This window comes from Mesoplodon mirus, assembly GCF_964341445.2.
Source record: "Mesoplodon mirus genome assembly, chromosome: 12".
In the NCBI taxonomy this organism is placed as follows: Eukaryota; Metazoa; Chordata; class Mammalia; order Artiodactyla; family Ziphiidae; genus Mesoplodon; species Mesoplodon mirus.
In genome coordinates this window covers 81,154,838-81,173,225 of record NC_138988.1, presented here as the reverse complement: position 1 = coordinate 81,173,225, position 18,388 = coordinate 81,154,838, and the positions used below count along the sequence as shown (strand labels likewise).

At 39.1% G+C, this 18,388-nt stretch overlaps 1 protein-coding gene across 1 annotated transcript in view; it reads left to right on the top strand.

Moving 5' to 3' along the window:
- The window catches only part of PKHD1 (PKHD1 ciliary IPT domain containing fibrocystin/polyductin), a gene marked incomplete at its 3' end in the record, with an annotated part of 433,165 nt that extends 422,957 nt beyond the window's left edge, over positions 1 to 10,208 (top strand). Inside the window, exon 67 of the mRNA XM_082637162.1 lies at positions 9,748 to 10,208. Coding sequence (XP_082493288.1) covers positions 9,748 to 10,208 — 461 coding nt within the window. The remainder of the gene's footprint in view (positions 1 to 9,747) is intronic.
- Between the last annotated feature and the right edge of the window lie 8,180 nt (positions 10,209 to 18,388).

Below are 18,388 nucleotides of genomic sequence, written 5' to 3'. Positions count from 1 at the left end.
TCTGCCTCTAATGAGTTTAATGAACTCCGGTGACTGTGTGTATCTGTGTATCAGTTTGTTTGCCTGTTGGATTTTTTCACACAGAGTAAATGAGGGGGGTTTTTTGTTTTGTTTTTTTTAAGCTTCCCATCAAATTAGCCATCCATACTCCATTCACCTCCTGGACCTGCATCAAAAAGTAGTAGGGAATGTGTGTGGGTGGGGGTGTGAAGGATGAAGATAGAGAGAAGGGGGCAGGAAATCTCTCTAGATTCCATCTAAGACCACTTTGACTTTGGTTTCCAGAAGCTTCTTGTCCATATTATGGCATGCAAATTCAGGACAGGTGTTTGAAAATGGTCCTCCGAACCCAGCTCTGTGAAGAAGGGCATATTCAACTGCATTTTCCAGCAAACAGCAGGAGTGATGCTAATCTTTCCCCTAATCTAATATGGCCATTTACATGAATCTCAGTTTCCCGGCTTAAATTAACTACATTACACAGTCCACAATGCCTGGATGTTTTATTAAGGGACATTTTTTATGTGGGAGCTTATTAATAAATTATCAGGAATGAAACAAGGGACAGAGCTCCTGTGGAAGAGTTTAGATTGAAGAGATGGAAGAATGAAAGAGGCCATTTTATTAGGACATCCAGGTTAAAAATAGAAAGATGTGTGATCCAAATCCTCCCCTGGGGATCAGAGCGGATTTGTTTTCTTATCTTGTAAGCTTTGTCCGAATCTTAAGAGCATTGTTTCCAAGGGAAGTAATGAGGCATCTCTTCCTTTTCTTTGGAGATTATTACCAGCTACAAAACATCTAATTATTGTTAGCTTTAAATAAATTAGGTTTTATTTTATTATTACCATGGCACTCTAGTTTCCTTTTCCTTCTGTGTTTTTAAACTTGTGGCATTTGCTGATCAAGCGATTGGCCGTCTCTCTCATAAGCACTCTGCAAACACACAGCATCACCATCACATATTTAGCTGGTGGAATCAAGCATTTTGACTGTCCAGTAGATTCAGACTGTAAATTCATCACGTTATGGCTTTTAGCAAAAATTGTATGTATGCAACAGGGAAGGGAGTAAAGCATGTATCCCTTGTGTTTTACTTTTACCAAGGTTTTTGACATAGGGAGCATCTGAGCTAGCTTTTAAAATTCACATCTGCTTTTGTCACTTTGCTACTCAGAAGATTTAATGAATTACCAGCCTCAGTTAGAGAGGCAGGAGAATGTGACAGTTAAGAGCATGAAACTCGGGTGTCAGCAAGACTGGGTTTAATGCTGATTCCCTTGTTGACTTACTTCGTGGCCTCCAGCAGGTCCACAGTCCTCTCTGTGCCTTTCGGTTTCCTCATCAGGAAGATTGTCCTAATAATATTGCCCACACTCAGATGTTGTGATGCTGATTGAGTTAATGTCACTCTAGAGTGCGGAAAGATTCCTGGCGTATTGTATGTGCTGTGTATGTGTTATTTATTGTTGGTCTTTCTTGTTACTTAGGACTCAACGCCCTCCAAGACCTGACTCCACCCTGTCTTCCTCCTCCTACTCTGGGTTTCATCTTCTTGCCCCGTCCTCACACTCACCTGTTAAAACCTCCTCAAGCTTTTCAGCACCAGCTGCTATGCCCTTTTTTTTCATAAAATCTTCTCTAATCCTCCCCACCTCAATGAAAATGAATATTTTCCTCTTTGGGTTTCCAAAAATACTGAAATCATACCTCCATAGTAGCACTTAATGGTTTTTGGAATTTGTCATATAAAGATGGCTCTCTGTTCCCACAGGCCAATGGTTCTTAACTAGGGGCAATTTTGTCTCCCAAGTAGGGTGACCAAGTCATCCTGGCTTTCCTAGAACTTTCATAGTTTTAAAAATGAAAGCCTTGTGTCTCAGTAGCTCCCTCAGTCTCAGACAAATTGGGACATTTGGTCATCCTACCTCCAGCGGATCCTTGCATTGTCTGGAGACATTTTTGTTGTCACAGCTTGGGGGATGGGGATGCTCCTAGCATCTAGTGAGAAGAGATCACCCCTACTACAAAGATGATCTGGCTCAAGATGTCAGTAATTCCAAGGTTGAGAAATCCTGGCAGAAGCGATTACTCGTCTTTGTAACATTTAGGTGAGAGATTGCTGGAATTACAATGAATGAACTTAAATTTTATCTTCCAATACATATTAAATAAGTATTTATTTATTTCCTGAATTTTTTTGTACCTTATAAGGTCCTCTCTATATAGTTACAAAGAGATGATATTTGGCTACCTATCCTTTATGAATTTCTAATATGATTGGGACACAAGAATAATATTTTGGGGAAAATGAAAGAACAATTCCAGGCAATAAAAATTAAGTGTAAAGCAATCACAACAAACAATATGTATTTGAAGAATTTGAAGAGGGGAGAGAACGCCAAAGGAGAGAAAGAATGCCATTATCCTAAGCTACATGTTTAGTGCTTCCAGCTCCCAAATCATATCACACGGTTTCAAATCCCATTTGCTAAGGGCTTAATTGTGTACTTTGCACAAACTCAGGTTCACAGAAGAGCAGGGAAGGAGCCCTGCTTTGCTCTGCTGAAGCTCAGTTTTGTACCATTCCTTCTCGACTGTTCCCTCATTCCCCTTATTTGGTTAATAAATATCCCCCAAATCTCCCAGGCTAGACACCTCAGAGTTACCTTTAACTGCTAGTCTCCCGTTACCACCCTGCCCCCTTGCTTGCTAGGTTTTATCAATTCCACCTCTGTTGTGTCTTGGTTTTCATCTCCCACCCACTCCATTTCCCAGATATATCTTCAGTTCAGTCTCAGTTAACACACTCCTTATAGATGTTCTTCCTTCACTCTTTCTCTTTTCCCACCAGGACAGTATTCCCTGTACACAGAGAATAAGATACCCTTCTTTCAAGGGTATCTTTCAAGATACCCTTCTTTCAAGGGTATCTTTCAAGATACCCTTCTATAATGTACCCACAGATCTAAAGTTTCCATTCTTTCCAATCCCAGATCAAATACTTTTTCTCTTTTTTCAAAATCTTTTATCTAGGAGGAATAGTCCCCTTCTGTCAACTTTTGTGACACCTCCCTTTTATTCATTTAACACCTTTTATATGTAATATAATTATTTGTTTTTATCTTGTCCAGATTCTTCTGTTTAAGTTCTGTATCTTTTCTAATCCCAGCAGCACGTTTACCAGAGGGTGTTAGGACATGAGACCATTGATCACCATTGTTGAGTAAATGGTGAAGGTAGACATGAAATGAGCCTTTCTCATTTCCCTCTCCCCTTTCCAGAGACCCCTGGATTCCAGCAGTTCCTACAACTGCTGACAAAAAAAGAATGGCTACTTATCTCATCTAAAAGAGATGGAAAAATTTTATCCTGGTTCATAAGATTAACAACAGGACAGTGGCCACACACCCCTTTTGGGTCCTAACAATGGACAAAAAGCGCCAACTTCCTTCCAGGCGATTCTGTCTGCTGGCCACCTGAGTTTCCTCTCCCAGTTTCCTGGGGACTGCCTTTGTCTTTGCAGGACAGCTACTGCTGGAGATCTCAGTGCTGCCTTCTCCAAATCGTACCCTGATCTGTGTCTGGCTACTGGTCACTATTGTGTGTGTGTATGTGAAATACATGCCCCAAATGTTGGGAATGAAAGACTGACATGTGAAAAGGGGCTCCATACCATGCAAGTGTGACCATAAACATTAACTTCATGGATTTCTTATCTCTACCACGTTTGAATTCTACTGACTGTATATGCTGTGTGTTGTGAATGTAAAATAAAAAAGACTGTCAATTTACCTTTTTGTAAGTACAAATCTATGGGAATGACAGGGAGAGGAGAGGAGAGGAGAGGAGATGAGAGGGCTGGCCTCAAGATGTCTGGAAACAGTGAAGAGCAAAACAGTTTAGAACAAGAAATTGTCCCAAGTTCCCAAGAAAGTAAAACTATATTTGGAAGTTATTAATAAATAACATGTCCATTCCATATAATAAAAAGATATGAACATCTCCTAATTTAAAGACATAAATAAAATCTATCACTTACTCCTTAAGGAAACTTTAAAATAAAATAACCAGGAATAAATAAGATGCCTGGTAAATAGGATGGAGAGTTCCAAGGCTATTTGCAACCGAGATCCAATATTACCTTTAACAACGGAATATTAGAAGAATTCCTACTTAAATGAGGATAAAACACGGAGCTCATTCTTACCATAATTTTATAACATATACTTTGGAATAGGAAGAAACAAAGTCAGATATAAAACAAAATTTAGAGGACAATTTTGGAGAAAATATATGATGATTTGCAGATGATTATTTAATGATAACTTAAAGATTCAACCACTAACTGCTATAATTTATAAATAACTTGAGTAACTTACTCAAATATAATGTCAATCTATGCAAAAATCATATTAAATAAGCCAATGGTATACAGTTAGGAAAGACAAAGAAATACACATTAGTGACAAAGAATATGCTGCCTTGGAGAAAAAAATCTAAACAAGAGCTATATGGGACTTATATAAAAAATAAACTATATTTTATTGAATAGTTTAAAGAGAAGACTTGAATACATAGGGAATTACAACATGTTTCTAATGTGACTAATATTGCACAGACCTCAGTTATTACTATATTAACTTTGGTTTAACACAGTTCCAATTATTTTATACAGGAGTAGAACAGCATAAGATGATTCTAAAATTCTTCAAAAACTATAGATCTATACTAGAAAACTAATTTTTTACAGGAAATTGGTTTTTTTTGGCATTGGGAAAAGGTAGCTCAACCAGAGAGATAATATTTATGTCACTATTCTTCAGACAATGTGATACTGACATGAGAATATATGAGCACATTATGAGAAATAATCTCAATTAGGTATAGATATAGATATTAGATATATAAATGTAATATGTGATGGAGATAATAAAAATAAAGGAAAACACAAGCATTAGTCTATAAATGGGGCTGTAAATTTGACTATTTAGAACATTTATTAATCTAGATTCACACTTCAAAAAATATACCAAAGTAAACTGTAGATAGATTAATGAATTAAATTAGGTTTACTAAAACATAGCCATTGCTAGATTATTACAAACATAATAAAGTGGAGATTACTTATGATATGTGGGATTAAAGGCATTTTTTTCTTTATCTTCTAAAAATTTTCATACTTCCTGATTTGCCATGCATTGCTTATTAAAAATAAATAATAATTTTTCATTTAAAGGAACAAATAATCTAGAAAGGACATTGGTGATAATATTTATAATATTTATCCATTAATATTAATTAATACTTACCAATTAATAATGAATAATTTAATGTTATTTATTAATTATGTATATGTCTTCTTCAATATGTGGGCAGGACTGAGCCCTTACTGACAAATGAGAAACCAAAGTGGAGTCCATTCTTTTTGCTGGCTGATCAGCCATCCATCTTGCTGCTTTAGATCCTATTTAGGCTTCAAAACAGAGGTCATTATACTGGGTCTTTTGTACTGAATCCAGGTCATCCAACACTAAATGCAGCACATGGAGACTATACTATGAAAATATAAAGAGTGGGAGTGGGGTGGGGAGAGGGGAGATTCATTGTTAATTATCCCATTGCAAAAGAAACCAATAAGTGAAATAAGTCAGAGAAAGACAAATACTGTCTTTGATATCACCAATACTGTGATATCACTTATATGTGGAATCTAAAAAATAGAACAAACTAGTGAATGAAACAAAAAAGAAGCAGAAAAAAAAAGAAGCCAATGACTACTACCCACACAAATTTTTAAAATCGTAGCTCAGCATATTTCTTGCCCAAGAAAGTTCTGGAAGCCAAAAGAGATCAAGGTTACCTGGAAAAGTTTCGCTGACTGTGGATGAACCTGGATGGACCCAAAACCACGGAGTCTTCCTTTTCATAGAGAAAGAATCTGTGTTCCCATATTTTACCCCATTCTTCCTGAAACTTGATCAAACCCACAAATGGGACTCTAAGATAACGTGGAGGAGCAATGTGAAATGCTATCTTTCCATTTTAATGGGGACTCACCAATGAGGTGGAGGTGGAAAGGAGGCATGCCGTTTCATATGATTTGATACTCACTATTCTTGCTTCCCTGAATATCCCAAATATTCAGCTGAACGCCTTAGGACACATATCTGCTATAAAGTCATTTTTTTATCTCATTTGTCTGAGATCTAAGCTTCCTGTGGAGGTCCAAGATCAAAGGATTGGATTCCTTCTGATGTCGGTGCTGACATATAATGTGTGCTGACTTAGTTCTGTCTATAACCTCACAGTGGGAAGTGGCCAGCCCCCCTCTGCACCTTTACTCAGTGCACTCTCATTTCAGCTGGGGAGTCTGTCAGCTATGTTGCTGATTGGAGCTGCCATGTAAATAATTCATGGGAGATTTTTAAATGGTTTGGGGCCTGCAGAGGAAAGCTACACTCGTGTTAGTCTTTTATGAATAGAGGCAGACCTGAAGAACAAGGGAGAATAGATTTCCAAAGATGGTCTCTCAAAAACAGGATAACGATACCTTCAATGGATTGAAAATAGGTGACTTGCAGTATTTGATTCCCCTTACATGAGATGGTATTGGTTGTACCAAGGGATAAAAATTCAAAGCCCTTTTTCCTTTTTAAACTTTGCTTCTATCTGACAATTGATTATTCTTGTTATTTGGTTATTCTCTGATCTTGATAAACTATATCTTTTTCTCCTAGTGGGAGCAGTAATTATAGAGATGACACCAAGCTCAGTACTTGGCCTAGGATTGGGCTTAACAGAGGGACAAGGTTAACGGCAAAAAAAGTTCCTTCCCTGAAGGAACTCAAAGTCCTAAGAGGAAGATGAGACTGTCGTACAAGGAAAGGTGTCCAATAATAGAAAGAGTTGCCCAAGTCAAATGAGAAACTCCAGCCAACAGTATTGAGGCACAAATCAATGTAGTTTGAGCTGTCAGGGAACAGTTCTGGAAGGATTTGAAGATCCCATAAGTGATACTAGGATAACCTGAAAGCTCTAAGCAAGAGAATTATCCCATAGTTAGAGGGCCATGGCAGATACATGCTAGGCAAAAGGACTGTGGAAGAAGAGAGAGAAGATATGGATAATGTGGGTTTCATAGAATATTAATTGACACGTCATCAAAACTATATAAACATGATTACTTTATCTTGTTTTACTGCTCCAAATTAAAAGTGTGTTATATATATTATATATATAGAGAGAGAGTACTTATATTTATATTATGTTGCTATTACCTTCTTTCTTCCTCACCTCAGCTCCCATTCATTGTTAGATTAAATTGAGGTGGGAAATTGTTACCCTTTGCCTCAATACTGTCTCTTACACCATGATATAGACATGATGACTGTCTCCTAACACAAGCCAAGATGGGTCTCAGTAAACTAAGAGAGGAGCATAATACACAGGTTCATAAATTAACATCTACCTTGTATTTAAAACTATACATGTACAAAAAGTTCACTGTCAATCGCTGTTAGACTGAGGAACAAGTCCTGAGAGCAGGGGAGGGGATTAAGAAGAGACGGGGTCAGGAGGGTGGTGCACAAGCACACACACACTTTATTTCTCATCAAACTTGTTTTTATATATTGCAGTAGACAGGACATGTTTTTGTTAAAATCACCAAACTGAATCATTAGACAGTATTTCCTTAATGTTGAAATTATAGTACAAAACATTCTGCGAACCAGGATATAAACATGCGTGAGAGCAGACTGTGATTACCGAAGCATGCGGAGTACAAACTATTGTTAGAGAAATCGCAAGCAACCTCACGGGCTAAGACTCATATCTTCTCTAATAACTCTTTCGGGTCCTGTCAAGAATTAAGCAGGACTTTGCCATGCTTTAAGCTGCAAGGACTGTGTCAGCTTGCAGCTGGTTCCCGACAGTGCACATTATGCATTTGGTGGTGAGATATGAGATAAGCAGGGAAGGGAAATGTCATGCCCCACTCTCATGCGTGTATCCAGCCAGACTTTCTTCTTAACTCCCCACTGCTATCTTAACTTTCCACAGTATATTGTGTGGTTCTCACAGTACAGACTCTGGAGCCACAAATCTTGACCCCTGTAATGTAAGTAAGATCTGCCATTCCTTTATATGTTGTCTTGAGAAGTTACTTAATCTCTCTGTATCTCAATGGCCTCCCTTCTAAGAGGGAGATAATAATAGCACTTACTGGGCTTCCCTGGTGGCACAGTGGTTGAGAATCTGCCTGCCGATGCAGGGGACACGGGTTCATGCCCCAGTCCGGGAAGATCCCACATGCCGCGGGGTGGCTGGGCCCGTGAGCCATGGCCACTGCGCCTGCACATCCAGAGCCTGTGCTCCGCAACAGGAGAGGCCACAACAGTGAGAGGCCTGCGTACTGCAAAAAAAAAAAAAAAAAAAAATAATAATAATAATAGCACTTACTTCACGGAGTACTGGTAAGGATTAAATTGTATATATGTAGGTATATATTTTTATAAATATATATAAAAAAATTGGTGGCCAGCATGTGGTAATTGCTATAATGGCTATATAAGTGTTACTTTAAATGATTATTATCCTTTCTCTCTTCAAAGAACACATACTGGAATGTAAAAGGATGAGTATCATTAACATAGAATAATTTTGAATTTCCTTTGTTTAAAAACAATAATTTAATAAAATTATTTTAAAAGTTGAACTATAGCATTTTATTGTTTGTAAAAATAGATTGATACATACCTCAACATTCAATGAATTATGAGGACGAGACATTTATGAGTTAGGAAATACTTTCTGAAGGAAGTGAGAAATTTGGGGAGGTGAGTTAAAGAAGGCAGAGAGTTTTGAAAGACAGCATGGACAAAATATTTCAGGCCTAGGGTGTGTTTTCTTATAGGTTGGTAATTATATATACACAGTAGGGCTTCCCTGGTGGCGCAGTGGTTGAGAATCTGCCTGCCAATGCAGGGGACACGGGTTCGAGCCCTGGTCTGGGAAGATCCCACATGCCGTGGAGCAACTAGGCCTGTGAGCCACAACTACTGAGCCTGCGTGTCTGGAGCCTGTGCTCTGCGATGAAGAGTGGCCCCCGCTTGCCACAACTAGAGAAAGCCCTTGCACAGAAATGAAGACCCAACACCGCCAAAAATAAATAAAATAAAAATAAATAAATAAGAAGACCCCAAGTTCACTACTAAAAAAAAATTGTATATGCACACTCATATGGATATGTGTTTATTTATATATTTATCTCTGCATATGTTTATGTTTTTGTAAAATCAAAAATATTTAAATGATGAATTTGGCATAAAAGCCAAAAGTATTAATAAGACTGGTTTTTAGAGCTCACATTTCTAAATACAAGTGTGAGTTAACCCACTTGGTAAGGTCTGACTCTGGCCTAATATTCATATTTAAGCTGCCATGCTTACAATGAAAAATCCTGATTGACTTATCAACATCATAAAAGTTTTCTTCTGGGAAGCTATATTATCAGCTTTGTGTTAGACAGTTAATATTAATTATCAGTTGGGCTTAGGATATCGTGTTTTTCTCTTTTTTTCGAAAAAGTATGTATTCCCAAAGATATCTGGAAATCGATAAGGTGATATAACTCAATCTTTAATTAGCTGGAGATATCTTTTCAGGAATGCTCAATATGCAAAATGTGCGATCAGCTGATTGAGAACCAAGTCTATTTCTTCTCCTCCTTCTTCGCTCTCACAGATTTGAGGATGAAGGTCATGCTGGGCAAGCTGAACCAGCTCCCCCATCAGTCACAGAATGGTGTGTCCAGAAGGAAGTTGAGCCGCCGTGCAGTCCAAGAGGAAGGTGGCAGCCGAGAAGAGGCCGAGGCCGCTGTGCCTGCTCCCAGTACTACCGGTGTCGCATCACACGGGAACACCTGTGCTTTGAGCTCTCCTGCTCAGCAGCTGTACCTGCAGAAGACTGGGAGCTGGAAGGAGGCCCAGGAGCAGGTGCTCCGATACCAGCTGTCGGGCCAAGATCAGCTGCTGCTGCCCTGCCCAGACCTCAGACGAGAGACGCAGCGATTGCAGGGCCGGAGTCGCCTGGGCAAGGAGCATGTCAGCCTGGGGCTGTCCCAGGAGAAGCCAGCCTCCTGCGGTGCCGCCGAGGCATTCTGCCTCCATTCAGTGCGTCCGGAGGCCATTCAGGGGCAGCTGTGATCAAGGAGTAGTGAGGGCATTTGAAAGTCATAATGTTCAAAATATATCTGGATCATGATGAGCAGGGGAGATGAGGCCTGACCAGTCTGGACACTAAGAAGGGAGAATATGAACTCTGAATTCTGTCTTCAACTTTAAAACGGAAGACAGTCATATAAATGAATGTACATTGAAATGGTATCTGATACATCTTTTGTATTTATCACGAATCCTAGTCCAATGTCAGGCAAATAATAAGTTCCCAAATACTAGATAATTTTTTACTTGTTTTTAGCTTAAGCTGGTTATCTTTCTGATTTCCCAATTTTAATAACGGTGTAATGCTGATTTATACCAGTAGGGGGTGGTATTAAGCTTCCTTTAGGATGATCACCCACAAAGCTTTGGGTTTCTCTTATTGAAGGGATCATGAAAAAGTCTGGTCTGCTACAGCTATTTCTGCAGTGTTAAAGCAAAACATTTCTTTTTCCTATGGGAATATTTGAAGGACAGGAGAAGACCCTGCTCCCTGGTCTGTCAGCCTTACCTTCCAACCACAGGCAACCACCTGGTTTTTCACAAGATGATTTTATTTCATGGCTTGAATTCAATCATTATTAGGAGCCCACAGTTGAGCAAACATACCAAGCTTGCACCTCATGAGTACTGACACATGGAAACTGAGATTCTCTTGGGCTTTGCTGAGATTTTAGTTAAGGACAAAATATAAAAATAGCAAGTTTGGGTAAGGAAATTGTCCATGGACCACAGTTATATTTTTCAATAGTTCTTTCTGTTAATAACTGAGTCAAATTTACAAGTGGAAAAAAACTGTATTGGGAGACTAGAGATGACCAAGTGGCCAAGTGGATTATCAGCTAACTTAATTATTAGAGAACTAACTGCTTTTTGGAGAAGATAGTGCATGGGAGAGATTACATCATATGCAGCCTCTCTAGGCTGTGTGCTAGGGGTTCAGATGGAGACCAGAGCAGAGGGTTAGCTATGCTGACAAGTTGAGTAAGGATATGAAAGGCAGTTTCACCCAATTCACACATTTGCAGAGGGCCCATCTGTGTCCAAACTAACTGATACTTTAAGCAGCCTGTGTCCTTGGCTGTGGATCCAGAAGGTCTTATGCACCAAGAGAGTAAGGCCAGGACCGCAAAGGTGAAGAAAATATCTAGAAAAAACTTGCTCTGAGCTTTTCCCTAAATCGAAACCAGGATTTTCCAATCTCTGAAAGATGAAGGGTCTGTCCTATGTTTGAATTAGAGCAGAGGAAACACACTCTTCCATGGCAGAATTTTAAACAATGATGTCCTGGAATTAGCCCCAGAGGAGGTATTAATGGCAGAAAGTCATCATCTGAGGGCATCAGCGGGAAAGTATGTCTCACTCTACCATGAGCTGGCAGGGAAGTTCTCAGCCCCCGTGTCCATTCTTTAGGTGTCTTGTAGACATCTCAGATCTTAAAGCTGCCCCTGAAAGGAGGTAGGCAGTCTTCTCTGTGACACTGTGTTGGATTCTCTGGGTCCTCAGAGAGCTATGATCTTTCACTACAAAAACGTTTCAGAAGTTAAGGCTTTTGAGGAGTAGAAAACTGCCCACTAAGGGTTTGTCTGTACATTCTCCCTTTCACCACCTCCAATTCCAGCCCAGGTGTCTTTCCTGAGCTCTATGTTGTTTATCGAGCTGCCTACTGAGAACTTCCACTAGGTTATCCCACAGCCACTACAATGTTAACAGGACCTACAAGCTGCTTCTCCTCAGGCTTGCCCTCACACAGTGCATGGCATGACCACATTCAGACTAGAAATCTAGAAGTCACCCACGACTGCTTCTTCTATCTAACCATTCCCCAAAAGTCAGCTACCAGCTCTTATTTCTACACCTTCTTTACCCCTCTCCCAATCTCTACTGTCTTCTTATCCATCCTGCATGTGCTCAACACTGATCTTTTTGGAAGGCAAGTTTGATCCTATGCCTCTGGCTGGGAGCAACCATAATCGACCTAGTAATTTTACCCTAGCAAAACCTAGGATCCCTGAGTCCAGAATGGACTCTTTGGGCCTGAATGGCAGCCAGAAACATCCAGAGTAACTTGCAGGGCTCTTGCATGTGTCATGGGATTTCAGAGTCTAGCCAGAATCCCCAACCCATAGTTAAGGCAGTTCTTTTTTTCCTCCTCAAAAAATGGGAGAATTGGGTAAATTCTGGAAGCAAAGAGAAGAGTTCTTGGTTCCTTTTTGTCTGGAGATGAGCTGATTAAATAAAGTCCCACTGTAACGCTAAACTTACTCAGACCATTAGCATAGGGAACCCAGTAAGTGTTTCCCAGCAGTGACAAGCCTTACCCTTTATTCAAATAAGTAATTTTAAAATGTCTTGTTGCTGTGTAATTTCAAAGGACCTCTTCTTACCTCCCATTTCTGATTTTCTATGTGTGATGGACTCCTTTTCCTCCAAGATACTGAACAAACTAAAATTCTAGAGAGTTCAAAATTATTTGTAAATATTTATGGATGTTAAAGCTGAGAGGGATGATGGGAGCTAGGGTAGTTTCCACCATCTCTTGAGTTTTGGGGAGTGTGTTCAGGGAAGGTACCAGACTCTGACAGAGCTTCGTGTGTCTCTCAGAGTGAGAGCCTGGGCCAATCTGACCAAGGTTGTGTCCTGAAGCAAACTTGCCCATCTCGTTGCCCAAAGAGGCTGCTGAGTACTGAGAGGCTTGAGTACCTCAGGGATGTCCCCTTTCAAGGATTATTCAGTTGAATGACTCCTTTCCATCTAACAGTCTAACTCCAAAAGTATAAAATTACTATACATTGAAATGTATGCAAACTATATGCAAAAATGAGCATGGGGAAATTGAATGTAAATTACATGCAAATATTAATCAACCAAGCTTCTATAAAATGTCATGTATATGTCAATAACAGTAAAGGATTTTAGTTAATTCTGTCATTTAAAATTCATGCATTTGTTCCATATTTTGTTTCCAGAACTTACAATGTATTGTGTCAATTTTGAAAGAGCTACAAGCAGAAGGAATTACTCTGATGAGTGTAGAACCGCTGATTTCAGCTTACACTATATCACTGTGACAAATTACAGTTATATTTGAGAGGCAAATCACATTTCCAGAACTTAATATTTTAAAAAGGGATAAAACATTTTTTATAAAGTTAAATGAGGTTTAAATGGTTGAACCCATAGATTTGGGTGTTTACAAGTATTCTAGCTTTTTTTATCTTTAGGCCTCAAAAGACTGGGAATTTCTTTGCTTGGAACAATTCAAAAAAAGAATAGATTCTGCCCATAAATCTGGTCTGTTTTGAGACGGAAGATCTGTTTAACACATTTGTAGGACTTTCTAGAATTTACTGGGATTTGAATTGATTGCTCTATATCATCCCTCATTTCAGTCTCAAAATGACGACTCATTTATTATTATCACTATATCTTTTAATACCTAACATAGGATCGACCCTCTCAGAAGATTGTATCAATAAGTACATATGCAACTGTACTATGCCATTTTATGTAAGGGACTTGAGCATCTGCAAACTTTGGTATCTGCAGGGGTTCCTGAAACAAATCCCCTATGGATACCGAGGGACCACTGAGGGTAATACGGTATTGTTAGCAGTTGGCACTATGCTGGATGGTAGACCTTCAGAACTTATCTTGCATAACTGAAACTTTGTGCCCCTTGACCATCACCTCCCCATTGCCCCCAGCCTCTGGCAATCACTATTCTACTTTCTGCTTCTGAGTATGACTGTTTTAGATCCACATATAAGCAAGACCATATATTGTTCATCTATCTATGTTGGCTTATTTCACTTAGATAATGTTCTTTAGGTCCATCAGTGTTGTTGCAGACAGCAGGATTTCCCTCTTCTTTAAGACTGAGTGATATTCCACAGTGGGTACTGTTTTAAGTCACTCAGTTGTGGTAATTTGTTACGCAGCTATAGAGACACTATGGTTTCCCTGGACAAAAGGGGAGCCCAGTCCTCTGTCTTGTCCTTGCTCCAGTCTCTTGGACATCTCCTGATCTCTTTTTCAGTGGACGTGAATCACTTCCAGTCCCCCAGAAGCTTAACCCCCTCACTCGACCCATAGATTACCCTGTGGGCATCTGGATGGCGTCAGTCTCGGTGCCTCTCTGGGTGTCCCACTGGTGCTCGCTCCTTCCAGGGTGGAGGATGCCGGCTCTCAGGTCCTCCAGACACCATGGATTTGTTCCCATCCTGGAACCACAAGATGGAAACAAGCCAGACTGTCCTTGTCTCCCTCTCTCCCTTCTGTCTTCTCATTTCCCAGTCTGTCCCCCCAACTAGATTCTGAAAAAAAGTTATTTGCAGCATCCCCATCAGTTCCATGTGTGACAGGAGACTGATGTCAAGTGAGAAAATGAAATGTAAATTTTATTAAACGCCCCCTCTCCTCTCTGCGTATCAATTCAGATTCCAGATGAACATAGCAAATCAAATCCTGCCTATGCCCGGCCTCGGGGCACACGGAAAATCATTCTCCTTAATACCATTCCCTTCTAGTAAAATATTTTTCTGTTTGGTAAATGAAAATTGTAAATGCAAACCCTGTATTAATCCTAGTGAAAAGTATATCTTCAAAATGAACAGTTGAAGGAGGGAGCAGAGAAGAGACGAGGGGAGATTTCGGGGGCAAAGGGGAAGAGGTAGGGGATTGGGAAAACAGAATTGTATTTAGCTGTGTCATGCACAGTCCTGGCTGGTGGCTGTGCAGGGATGCATGTCCACAGAATAAATACTGACATTCTTTGAAAGCTTGGACCATCCGGACATTTATCTACATGCTGTCCTGTCTCATAGATAATAAAGATCTTAAATCCGATACACTGGCTTGAAATTGCATTAGAAATATAGTTGCTTCATTCTGTGTGTATGTGCACAATTACAGGCTTGTCTGGAATTTTGACAGGTGATGTCTGACTGTGTGTAGAGAAAAATCTTGATTTGGGGTCTTAAGTGTGATTAACTTAGTGGATAAAAAGCAAATTTTGACTGCATATTTATTGAAATAAAAATAACATGAAATTTGAACCAAAAGTGAACATTGAAAATACCATGACTACTTAAAATACACACTCTATTTATCCAAATTCCACTTGACAAATTTAAACGAAAACTGTAAATACTGTTCTATGTTTTTTAAAAATGAAGTCAATTTATTGAATCTATTTTCTTTTAATTTGCTCATTTAAGTGGGTAAACTATTTTTGAAATGACATTTTGTCAAGAACATATCGGTATTTGGACCACCTGTTCTGATTTGCCTGAGACTGGAGGGTTTCCAGCATATAAGACTTTCAGTGCGAAAACCAGAAAACCCCAGGAAGTTCCAGGCATACCAGGATGAGTTGGTTACCCTAATACATTACTATTATAAATAATATAAAGTAGTAATCCCTTATACTCTAATAAATTATTAGTATTGTAGACTTTATTTTTGAGAAATGATTTTGAGCTAAATAAACTTATAGCTGTATCTGGAAGTGATTTCCTTGACTTGGTCAAACTTGGCAGATAGAGTTCAGGCTTCCAAAATAGGTGAGGACACAACTCAAGCATTACACTTGATAGCTGAGAAAATGGCATTCTTATCCTTTTCTTTCTTTGTGGTTAAGCTTTAAGAATATTCTTCCTGATACAGCTATAAGTAATCAATATAAAGGAATCTGAGTTTTGCTTTTCAGAGGCTTAGGGATGTGCTAGAACACAACTGATTGTTTATGCATAAACAAATTGCATAAACAAATGCCTCTAGTTAAAAGATAAAACCCAGTTTACATACAGTATTGCATTTAAGATCGGAAAATGTAAGTTAAGTATTGGGCTAAACAGTGCATTCGTCTCCCACCTGGCAGAGGTCTGACCCCTGAGATCGATGGTGCTATGTTTAGAATTTTAAAATAATGCCACACTATTTTCTGCACAAGAAGAGAGTTTATATGGTAATGTAGAAATTTTAACTTGAATTATTGTATTGGAAGCCACAATACTTGATTGCTTAACTAAATATATTTGATTTCTTAACTACTCCTCCTTTTTGGTATTTTTGTGTACTAATTAATTAAAATAGGGTATTTTGTTTTAAAAATGGGTACAAATTATATGTGTAAAGAGCATAAAACAGCACTAACTCAAGGCAAAATTGTGGAATCATTAACGTGTGTATTTTGGGTTTGCCCTGACCTTTGTCTTATTTTATTTCTTCCAATCTTGGTCTCCACACCTTTGCTACTCAAACCAGCTCATACCATATGTATTTCAAGCTCTGGACCTATCATTTCTATATCCTTCCATCAAACTTACCTATCCAGTGACCCATTTTGTCTGGAATTTCTAGATAGTTTCATAGAATAATTCACACTAGTGTTTTAATATTAGTTATATCACACCTCCTATGGTATTTTCACTTTAACAGATTTCTCAAGGCATGGCTTAAAGGAATAGATCTAAAGATTGAATTCCAGTAAGTGGAGAAGGCTATTTTAGGAGAGGTCCTTCAAATAACGTATTGATACTAGTGTCCTATTGCTGCTATTACCACAAACTTCCTGCCTTAAAAACACCACAAATTTATTCTCTTAAAGTTTTGGATGTCAGAAGTCTGAAATCAGTTTCAATGAGCTGAAATAAAAATGCTCTCAAAGTTGATTCCTTCTTGGGATTCTAGGAGAGAATCTGTTTCCTTGCCTTTTTCATCTCCTCATGGCTGCCTGTATTCCTTGACTTGTGGACCTTCTTCCATCTTAAAAACGCATCTCCAATGTCTCCTTCACTTCGGATTCTTGATTCACATCTAATGTTTTTCTGATCTCCAGCCTCTCTAAGGACCCCTGCAATTACATTTAGGGCCCATCTGGGTAATCCTAGATAACCTCCTCATTACCCGATCTTTAATTTAACCACATCTGGAAGTCCCTTTTGCTATGTAAGGTACATTCACAGTCCCAGGAATTAGGATGAGGATAGCTTTTGAGAGGTCATTATTCAGCCTCCTACAAATAATACTCTTTCTGGTTATTTATGTCTATGGTGAGGTTGGCTCTGTAGGAGGGAAAAGCTATAGTGATGACAAGCCCTATCCCTCCATGCAGCTGAGCATATAATTTGGGAACTGGGGATGGAGCACTGCATGGTGGTAACCACCAGCATCACATACCTTTGTGGTCCCTGTTGTAGTGAGAATGGAGAGGTCATAGAATGAAGCCCTTCTGTCCACTTCTGTCCAGTCCTTTCTAAGGCCCCCTCTCAGTGCTGCTGGGATGGGGTTATAGGAGCTTCAGGAAAGGGACCACAGACACAAAGATCAAAGTAATTGGACCTATTGGATCTTGAGGCAAAAGTGGTATGTTTTAATGCTCAAGAAATCCAAGAGAGAATATTTACCTTTTTCTTTATACGTACAATTTTCCTTTCCTTTCCTTCCACAATTCACGTCCTATACATTCTTTGGGGCCCAGACAGGGTCTACCTCTGGTCTCTCATGCCCCAGTGAGCTTTCCCTTGCCTGGAGATTGTCTACACTGCCTTCCTTACAACACAAGGCCATACCCAGGTGAGGAGTGGCTGTTGACATTTTAGAGAATATGTCTGTTTCCCCAACCAGGTTATAAACATAGTGACAGCAGGGACCGTGTCTCCTATATCTGTGAATTCTCCACCACACTCCTAATACAGTGACTTAGTAACAGAGTGGATGTGGATGTGGAATGAATGAGTATGGGAAAACTGTTTTCCTAAATCAGACTTGAGTCAAGATCTGTGCTTTCAGCACATTTGTAAATAAATATTTCTAAATATTTATGATGCTCTTAGGCAAAGAGGAGGAGAATAGTTGCTCAATAAATATGTGTTGATTGATCAATCAACAAATAGTTCCTTAAGTACTACAGAAGGAAAGTTATTCTGGGTTCATTTTCATGGCATTGGCTAGCTTTCTAGCCATTTTCCCCAAAAATTCTATGCCAAAATGGTTGAAGTTTTAAGTGTAAAACAAGTTTAGGAGGAGCTTACAATAATATTTTTCCCCTTTATCTGCTCCTGGATAATGTGAGTTAAAAACAAGTACTTTATGCATATACCACATATAGTACTGTTTTAAAACCTAAGGTTTATATAATCACATGATGTTTCATAAACCTT